The sequence below is a fragment of the Montipora foliosa genome, chromosome 1 (genome assembly GCF_036669935.1).
Source record: "Montipora foliosa isolate CH-2021 chromosome 1, ASM3666993v2, whole genome shotgun sequence".
Lineage (NCBI taxonomy): Eukaryota > Metazoa > Cnidaria > Anthozoa > Scleractinia > Acroporidae > Montipora > Montipora foliosa.
In genome coordinates, this window is record NC_090869.1 from 44,139,763 (window position 1) to 44,149,215 (window position 9,453).

Here is a 9,453-nt window from a genome sequence, read left to right on the forward strand (position 1 = left end):
TAACTTCTGCTCGTTGTAATAGACATGACATGTAATAGACGTTAGTAACTTCTGCTCGTTGTAATAGACATGCATTATCATGCACCTTTCGTTTTAAATCTTACAAATTTTACAAGTTATTGATAAAGCAAAGAAAGCAAGTGATGGCTTACAGAAAGGAAGAACAATTATTAATTTTCATTTTATCTGCAGTCTTTCTCTGTGAGATGAATTTGAGTATTCAATAATTCTTTTAACACAAAGTAGACTGCAAAACAGTCGTTTTCTTCCATTTTCTCCCTCGCCGTTTCTACACTCGCTCCAGACCTTTCGTTTGAATATTATTTTACCGTGTCGCTTGCGTTCGCAAAAAATACGACTGTTTTGCAGTCTAAACACAAAGACTCGTTGTAGAAAAGAAAGGCCTACAGTTTCTCGTTGTTCTTTTGACACAGACTCGTTGTAAGAAGGAAAGGAAGTGGAAAAAAGAAAGGTCTTTAGAAATCGGCTACTGTATAAAAGGGTTCATTAAAGAGAGGAAAGTTTGTTACCACGACGGATACCGATTGTAATAAGGTCAAGTAAGGGCAGTAGGGATACCCATCAAGCATTTGGCGTGTAATAAATTTCAACCTGACAAAGAGGAATAGTAGTGAATACTTAAATACCTATACAAATAATGCCCACTTAACGGTCACGTTCAGCATCGCATCCCGCTGCCGGAGGACGTCTCTTAAGAAGGGTTATCTTATGAAATGCTCCAGAAAGACAGCGTTATATCATGGTTCAGAGGCCTTTCTGGAGATGATCGAATCGACTTGATGTGCAACTTACTGGATTGCAGTCTTCCCTGGGAAATCAGATTTTACAACACCTTCCTTGATGCTCAATTCCAGAGAGATTACACGGTGTTTCGGCAGGCTGAAAGTGCAGCTAATAATCCGGTAGATTTGAGCTGCTTGTTTGGTTTAGACGATGCTCACATTCGAAGAAAATTGTGTGTTAGTCTAGCGCTACTCCATTCGAGCAATAGGCAAGCGGCAGCCGTGTTGTTTGGAATTTTGAATGACTTTCAACCATTAACACTTGACGGAGAAGAATTCTTCAGTGAACTGTCATTGTTGATGACAATGTGTGCTCACCATCCAGCATTTTCGTTTCATCAGAAGCAAATTATGCTCACCAAATTAAAACAGTTAAAGAATTCAGAAACTCGCACTTCTGATCTTGGCGAGGTGAGTTCCCGGAATCATCCATGCGTATCATTTTGAGATCACAATTCTTGTATGAACCAGGCCAAATTTATTGGATATCTTTATTTTTGAATAAAAGTAGCCATGGTTTTAAAGAAAAGTTGTTCCTCATTTTTTTTCTGCGGTCAAATTGACTCGTCAACCAAATAGCATCTACGGATTTAACTTGCGCTTAATTAAACTTTGTTGATTTGCGAAAAAAACTACAACGAAGTGTGACTGTAAATTTTCATTTCTTGTCCTATAGACAGTCTCCGAATCAAGCAGCGGTTCGTCAACGTTCTCTTTTGATCAAGATGCTGCCACCCAACAGGACGATATTATCAAAGAACAACGTTCCAAGGATTCTGAAACCACAGAAAGAGGGCATAAAGTCCGAAGACACGGAGTCATGAATTTACCAGCAGCCAGAGATAAAACACCCCGAAGTAAGTGTTTACTTAATGGAATTAGGAAATAACACTAAAGTATAAAAAAAAATAACAGTAATCGTCGTTTTAACAGCACTTCTTTATATGTCAATTTCAAACTGATTACTGCCAGCGGACCAGATACGTCGTGATTCCCCAGGATATTTTGGTTAATTTATACACGATAGAATTGAATTTTCGACGCAGCTGAGAGATTCCGAGCAAAGCATGTTTTGTAACTTATGTGGATATATCTAATGAGCCTACAAAGACTGAGCCAAATAACCGGTCATTGTTTTTTCAGATCTCAAGGACTCACAAAGGTTCCTTGATACAATTTGACATTTCAAATCGCTTATCAAGGAATGGTTAATATGAGATTTCCGTTGAAATATTTTAAGGCGTTGTGTCGTGTCCTGACTGCTAGAATGTTCTTGTTTGTACATAAAGGGTTGTCTGTAATTTGTCAAGTGCGACTGAAGATGTCAGTTGGAGCTTATGCACGCGCGTGTTTGTTCAATGGGAAGTGAGCTTTTTTCCCCGGGCTGTTTTCCCTTTTAACTTGTCTTCACACAACCACATTTACGTTTGCCAAGTATCTGTATCATTTCTCCATTAGAGAATGATTAGTATAAAAGTATGGTGGACACCACTATCCTGGCACTCGAAATGTTCTCTTCTGGTTGCTGTCCTGTGGCCTGTTTCTCAAAAGTCCCGAAACTTTTGGGCCTATTTCGGGTGCCACAATTCCCTTTATATCTTCGCAACCCCGTGGTTCTAAGCAATCAAACTTCCCAATCCTCTTTGTTTTTCTTAAATCAAAAACATGTTAAAGGATTAGCTTTTCAAACTAAGCAAATTGCAGTTTGCCGACTGGCTTTTCGGGCCCGAAAAGTTATCCACACTTTCAAGAAACAGGCCCCTGATCCCAAAAAACGCTTAGATTCCCTAATGCTGCTACCCTTCTGCTTAGGCAGTGAAGAGCTTGTTTTTTTCGGGTTATTTGTTTGTTTAGTAATTTCACATTTTTTTTAGTATTTGTATTAACAACTCGAACTCGAACTCGAACTCGAATCCAAACTTGATGATACTTAACTCCCGTATTAATTAAAGGCCTGAGCACAATGAGAAAGAAAGGTCAAACTGAGAAAGAATAGAATACTGTTGGAAAAGTGTCAGAATAAAGGTTTTTTTGTAGAAATTTCTCAAGTGTTTATTGTGGTAATTAACATTACTCAGAGTAGGTGTCAAGGTGTTAGGACGCATTCTCTGGCAGGTAGAAATAGAGGTGTGTGGTCCTATTTTGTCACTAAGTAGTTGTGTGACATGTTTATCATGATTGTATCCTTGTTAACAAGTGCATCAACATCATAACATTCTCCTTGACCCCAGAGTTTGTCTCCCAAAGAATGCTATGCATTTTCTCCTGTATGACCACAGTATTTTTTCATTAATGCAAGTTCATTTGACAATTACAGAATTAACATTAGCATTTACATGAATCCCTCTTTCAGTGTTTCACCTTGTTGAAACACAAACAATAGGAACGAGATGATGCAATTATTTATTTACTCCCTTGTTGGTTAAAAAAAAAAAACAAAGGATGTTTTAGGGTGATGAAAAGAGTAATCTTAATCATTTGAATGACAGCTTGAAGCAGCAATTTGACAAAAGGTTTTCCTGCCTTAAAAGTTGTGTTTTGCCTCATTTTACTTTGAACTCCTTGTTGTAAATTTTGCTAGTCTTTGCTTTTGGGAAAGTTCTTTTGAAGGAAAATGTTGATTTTAGAAAGCGCATGTAGCATGAAATTCAAATTTGAGCTGCTACTGCTACAACAAGTTGCAAAAATAGTGGAGACACTTCACTTTCTTGGGGCATTATTAATTTCCCTATTATCTTTCACACTGCAGCCTTTCCCTCCCCCCCCCTTATCAGTGTTGCCAGCAAGACAAAAAAATGTTGGAAACTTGAGCAGTCAACATTGAAAGGGGGAGAGGGGAGAGAAAATGGGAAAGGTTTAAATTCTAGATACAGCTGGCATTGGAAGCTAGAAAAGGTGTTTTTTAATGAGTGTCTCAACAATTTTGCAACTTGTTGTCTGAGTTGGTTGTCACTGTATTGCCGTATGCTCACTTTGTTTATTGGAACGGAAAGGCGTCTATCGTTTGCGTTTAATATGGTGTTTCCAAAAAAAAAAGGGTTTTATTCTCTGATCTGCTGTGAATGGAAAATGGCCAGCGATAAACTGGATTTTGGCGGGGTTTAGGTATGACATAATTGGAAGCCATTTCAGTGCTTTCTGTGAGTCAAGTCGAAAATACACATAATTTGGTAGATGAAAAGGCGTGATTTCCATCCTTTTGCTTTTTAAAGTACGCTAGAAATATCCTGGAACTGATTTCGAAATCATTTGCCTTAAACAACTATATTTCAGTCGACATGTGACATCTAAAACACTCGCAACATGTACGAAATCAGCTGTTGTTTACGAATGAGAAACAGACATAACCACTCCTTAAACTGCGATTGCATGCCATTTAAAAGGAACATCCACTTTCCAAAAAATCAATTCTTAGCAAACATTGTTATACAAAGATACATTTTCATAGAGGTCCGTTTGTAACATTACTTATTGCTTTCGGGCTAGTCTGCTTCCAGAGAAGGGACTGGTAATGCTTAGTAGCAAGTCCTCTAAGTGACGTGTCACTGCTGTACTGCTGTACAGGCTAATTCCATGTTCTTTGGAATAACCGACTGATCACAATGATCAAAAGAAAGCACCTGATTGTGCTAAATCCTTTGCGAGATTTGTTTTACAATGAGATACAAAACATTATTTTAACACAACATGTTAGGTGGGACCATTTGGATAGTCTGCTGTATTGAAGTAAAATTCAAAAGAAGTGTAAAAAATAATAATGCAAAAAGCAAGCAAGGATTAGCAAATACGCCAGGAAATATCTTGGCCAGCGGAAATAGTAATGTAATTTACTTGAAACCATGGGACAGTAGTTCTTGTTAAAATTTACTGAAGACAAAAATAGTGTAACGCTTAAAGTTGTTACATTATTTTATAAAACTATGTGTAGGATGTAAAAATGTGCCTGATCTTCAGTGGAATCACCAAAGCCTTTATTGATATAAAATCCATTCGAAGTTAAATTTTCCGCAGTGCGACATCTTGTTTTTTTGCCACTTTGGATGACATAAATATTCATAGAAACATAACCCAACAGGGTAATTCAACAAATTTTTTCTGGAAAATTTCTTGTGTGTTTAACATCAACACACAATGCATTTTAGAGTGAGGTAGAGAAATGTAAGTAAGAAAGGAGTATTTAAAACAGCATGACATCAATGGCCCAAGTTAGCTGAGAATGAGGGTGTTGTGCGTGTCTTCTTTTTCGATATATGTACATGTACACCATCTTGAAGAATGCCAGGTGTTGTGAGACACTGGGAACAATCCTGTTACCAGGTCCCTTTGATGCTCAAAGGAACTTACCGCCTCAATAGAACCTTCAACCAGATGAATTTATTCTTAGCTACATCCCATGTTTAGTCATGAATTCTGGTTTTCAGTCATTTTTTTTCTTATTTCTGGGATAGCAGCTGAGATAATTCTTTTGGAGAGCCTTGTGTCTCCAACCCTTCTTCATGGCATCTGGAAAGTTGATGTGCAAATATTCATGCAAATACCCTGTGTATTTTACAATTGGTTGCTGGCAGTAGCAGCTCAAATTTGAATTTCATGCTACATGCGCTTTGTAAAATCAACATTTTCCTTCAAAATAACTTTCCAAAAGCAAAGACTAGCAAAACTTACAACAAGGAGTTCAAAGTAAAATGAGGCAAAACACAACTTTTAAGGCAGGAAAACCTTTTGTCATTTTGCTGCTTCAAGCTGTCATCCAAATGATTAAGATTACTCTTTTCATCACCCTAAAAAGTCCTTTCTGTTTTTTTTTTTTTAACCAACAAGGGAGTAAATAAATAATTGCATCATCTCGTTCCTATTGTTTGTGTTTCAACAAGGTGAAACACTGAAAGAGGGATTCATGTAAATGCTAATGTTAATTCTGTAATTGTCAAATGAACTTGCATTGATGAAAAAATACTGTGGTCATACAGGAGAAAATGCATAGCATTTTTTGGGAGACAAACTCTGAGGTCAAGGAGAATGTTACGATGTTGATGCACTTGTTAACAAGGATACAATCAGAAAGCTAAGGCATGGTAAACATGTCACACAACTACTGAGTGACAAAATAGGACCGCACACCTCTATTTCTACCTGCTAGAGAATGCCTCTTAATGTTCACCTTGACACCTACTGTACTCTGAGTAATGTTAATTACCACAATAAACATTTGAGAAATTTCTACAAAAAAAACCTTTATCATTGAACTCTGCTTTTGTATGATAAGAAGATATATATGCAGATCACGGAGGGTGTTATCCACCTCCCTCAAGCTTTCGGTTTTGGCGACTCTCCTCCATCTGCATAATTCTTTATATCATACTCAGCCTTGTCCAATAATCGCTAATTAGACAGCATTGAGGTCAAGGCAGCTCAAGCAAAATCGTTGGATTTCTGGCTTACACTATAACAGTCTATCAGAGCTTGAAATTGCGACCAATACATGTACAGTCGCGTTAAAATTTGCCACTGAATTTTTTCCCTTTGCAACTAAAATATCTGGAGAAGTCGCAAATTTGCGACTTGTTGTCATCTTCGCTTTTTTTGGAAACAAAAGGGTTAGCAGTTGCCACTTTGCTGCTCTTTTTACTAAAATAAATGAAGAAATGACAAAATTATTTTGTTTCTCACCTTGTTTTCTTTCAATCTGAAGATAGCGTAATTGCAGCGTAATTGCGTTCTATGGCTGCTGAAATGTCTCAAATTTAATGAGACGTATATTTTCATTACAGTACAGTGTTACAGGAATTTTGCGTATGCGCCAATATGGCTGCCCGTAACAATGTGCTCTTGCGATTATTCTATACATTTTTATTGTTATGTGTCTTATTTAATGGCAATCCGTTCTACAATGGTGCTTCTAAGGAGTTTACTGCTGGTTTTATGGCGGACTCTCAAAGATTGATGCAGCCTAAAAGAAATAATTTAAACTACTTCAATTTCAGTTATCACTTCAAGCGTGAAGTTGCTGGTCGCGAACACAAAACATCGACTCTGATCTGTAAGAGTACTATGCGTGGATTCATCATTTTAGCTCTGCCAAGTTCTTTATTTTTTCATGACCTGACTATTTGTATGGATATTCACTGTAATCCTGGTCCTGTAGTTGATGAACTGTCGACGTTTCAACGTCCATGCTGTTCAAATGATTTAAATATTCCTTCCTTCTACAAACATTAATTATTCAAGACAACAACTTTTAAGATCGAAATCCTCGCTTCAACCTGACTTATTCCAGTTCTTGAAGGTTCAAGGGATCCTAAAAACACACGCCGTGTTCGCGCTGGAAAATCTTTCAACTGATCTTCTGTTACCTACAAGATTAAATCAGTTTTTCATCAACGTATGCTTCGTGATTTTACAACTATTACTGTGGGACCTAATTTGAATAATCTGGTGCCTGTGAAACGTCTTCTTCCTATTCAACCAAATTATACGAAGCTACTTAACGTCTGTATCCTGAATGCTAGATCCATCAATAACAAAACTCTTATAATCAAAGATTATGTCGTCGAGAAAAAAATCGATATTTTAGCTCTCACAGAAACTTGGCTTAAACCTGACGATGACTCTGATTATATTACACGGGATATAACTCCTACTGGCTACTGTTTTGCCCACACTCCTCGATCCAGTGGAAATGGTGGCGGCGTTGCTTTTCTATACCGGAAGGATCTAAAAATGGAACGACTCAAGAATCCTGTATTCAAATCATTTGAATTTATGGAATCCCTACTTAATACTACCTCATGTGTGCTACGTATTGTTGTTGTTTATCGACCTCCTGACTCAACTCAGAATGGCTCGACAACAGCTCTATTTTTGGACGAATTTTCTACTATGCTGTAACGCTTAGTTTCACTGCCTGGTAAACTACTTGTAACCTGTGACTTTAATTTTCACATCAACAATCCTTTCGACAACACAGCTCGCCAATTTTTGGATCTGCTAAATTGCTTTAATCTGCATGTCCTAAACACCGTCTCACCTACTCACAAAAACAATAACATCCTAGATCTTATCATCGCTAGAACTGATGAACTGACAGCCCTAAACCCATTCGTTAACGATCCAGTTATCTCAGATCACTTTGCTGTGTATTGCAACCTGCCCATCAGCAAACCTCAAAACCCTTAAATGGTCTCTACTACACGGGCCTACACAATATAAACTTGCAAAGTTTTGCACAAGATATAACCTCGTCTACTTTGTTTAACTCACCTTCATCAGACCTAACTGAATTGTGTGACCAGTATAATAGTGACCTATCTACTATCTTGGATAAACATGCACCCTTGCGTACGAAGATAATCACAATCCGGCCCAAGGCTCCTTGGTATAATAACTACATCAGAGAACAGAAGAGAATCTGTCGTCGTCTTGAACGCAGTTGGCGCCATTCTCATAATGAAACTGATCATCAAGCCTATATTAATCAGTGCACTGTCGTGAAACAATCCATCTACACCTCGAAAATGAATTATTACTCTGATCTTATCAATGAAGCCGGTGTTGATACAGTTGTAGCAAAGCTCTATTTCGCAATGTTGATCGTCTTTTACACAGAAAGGCAGAGAAATTTCTTCCAACATGTTCGTCAGTTCACTTGACTCCTGATCTCCTCTGCACCTTTGACTCACCTTCACTAAAATGCCAACTAATTAATTTTTTACCTACATCTGCTGATGAATTGTCTAAGATTGCTCATAAGATCGTCTTAAAATCATGCATCTTAGACCCACTTCCTTCCGCACTGATGAAAGAATACTTTGAAATGTTTCTACCGACACTTTGTAAGATCATTAACTTATCTCTGGAATCTGGTTATCTGCCTCCTTCTCTTAAAACTGCTGTCCTTACACCTCTACTCAAGAAACCTTCTTTAGATCACGAAATCTTTAAAAATTACAGACCGATCTCAAACCTCACTGTAACCTTACAGTAGTCTCAAAAATCATTGAAAAAGTTGTGGCTGTGCGCGTACATGAGTACTTGCGAAGTAACCACCTTCACGAGCCACTACAGTCGGCCTACAAGCCTTTTCATAGCTGTGAAACTGCTCTTGTACGTGTCCATAATGATGTCATGCGTGCTTTTGATAATCGTCAGTGCGTTATACTTCTTCTTCTTGATCTGTCTGCTGCCTTCGACACCGTCGCCCATGAAATCCTGCTTAATAGATTAAACTCTAAATTTGGAATCAGCGGAACTGCTCTCAACTGGTTTCAATCTTACCTTTCTGGTCGCACTCAATCTGTTCTGATTAATGGGAATAAATCACAACCTCGTAACCTCAGTTGTAGGGTACCCCAAGGCTCTGTGCTTGGTATCCTCTATTTATTGTATACTGCACCATTAGCTGACTTATCACTTCGACACCATAACTTGCAATTTCACCTTTATGCTGACAATATGGAACTTTACGTTCCTTTTCAACAAATAATGACCTGGAACTGACTGAGGCTGTTGAACGTATCGAGTTATGCCTGACTGATTTGGACAAATGGATGAGTATCAACAAACTAAAATTGAATAAAGAAAAAACTGAGTTCCTCTTTATTCACTCAAAATTTAGACTACAGCACTGCTTGCCGTCAATCTGCTTTGGTCA

General features: G+C 37.9%; 1 protein-coding gene across 7 annotated transcripts in view; it reads left to right on the plus strand.

Annotated features, from left to right (window-relative positions):
• Positions 1–578: 578 nt before the first annotated feature.
• The window catches only part of LOC137999261 (zinc finger CCHC domain-containing protein 14-like), a 133,521-nt gene continuing 124,646 nt past the window's right edge, over positions 579–9,453 (plus strand). For 3 of the 7 annotated variants that reach the window (XR_011122940.1, XR_011122942.1, XM_068845113.1), the window contains exons 1-2: positions 583–1,214; positions 1,480–1,660. Coding sequence is in view for 3 of the 7 variants with exons in the window: in XM_068845113.1 (XP_068701214.1) it covers positions 735–1,214; positions 1,480–1,660 (661 nt within the window). In the remaining 4 variants the exon portion in view is untranslated. Of the gene's footprint in view, positions 1,215–1,479; positions 1,661–9,453 lie in introns of all 7 variants that reach the window. The other 4 variants (XR_011122937.1, XM_068845105.1, XR_011122945.1 and 1 more) reach the window with 3 other exon arrangements.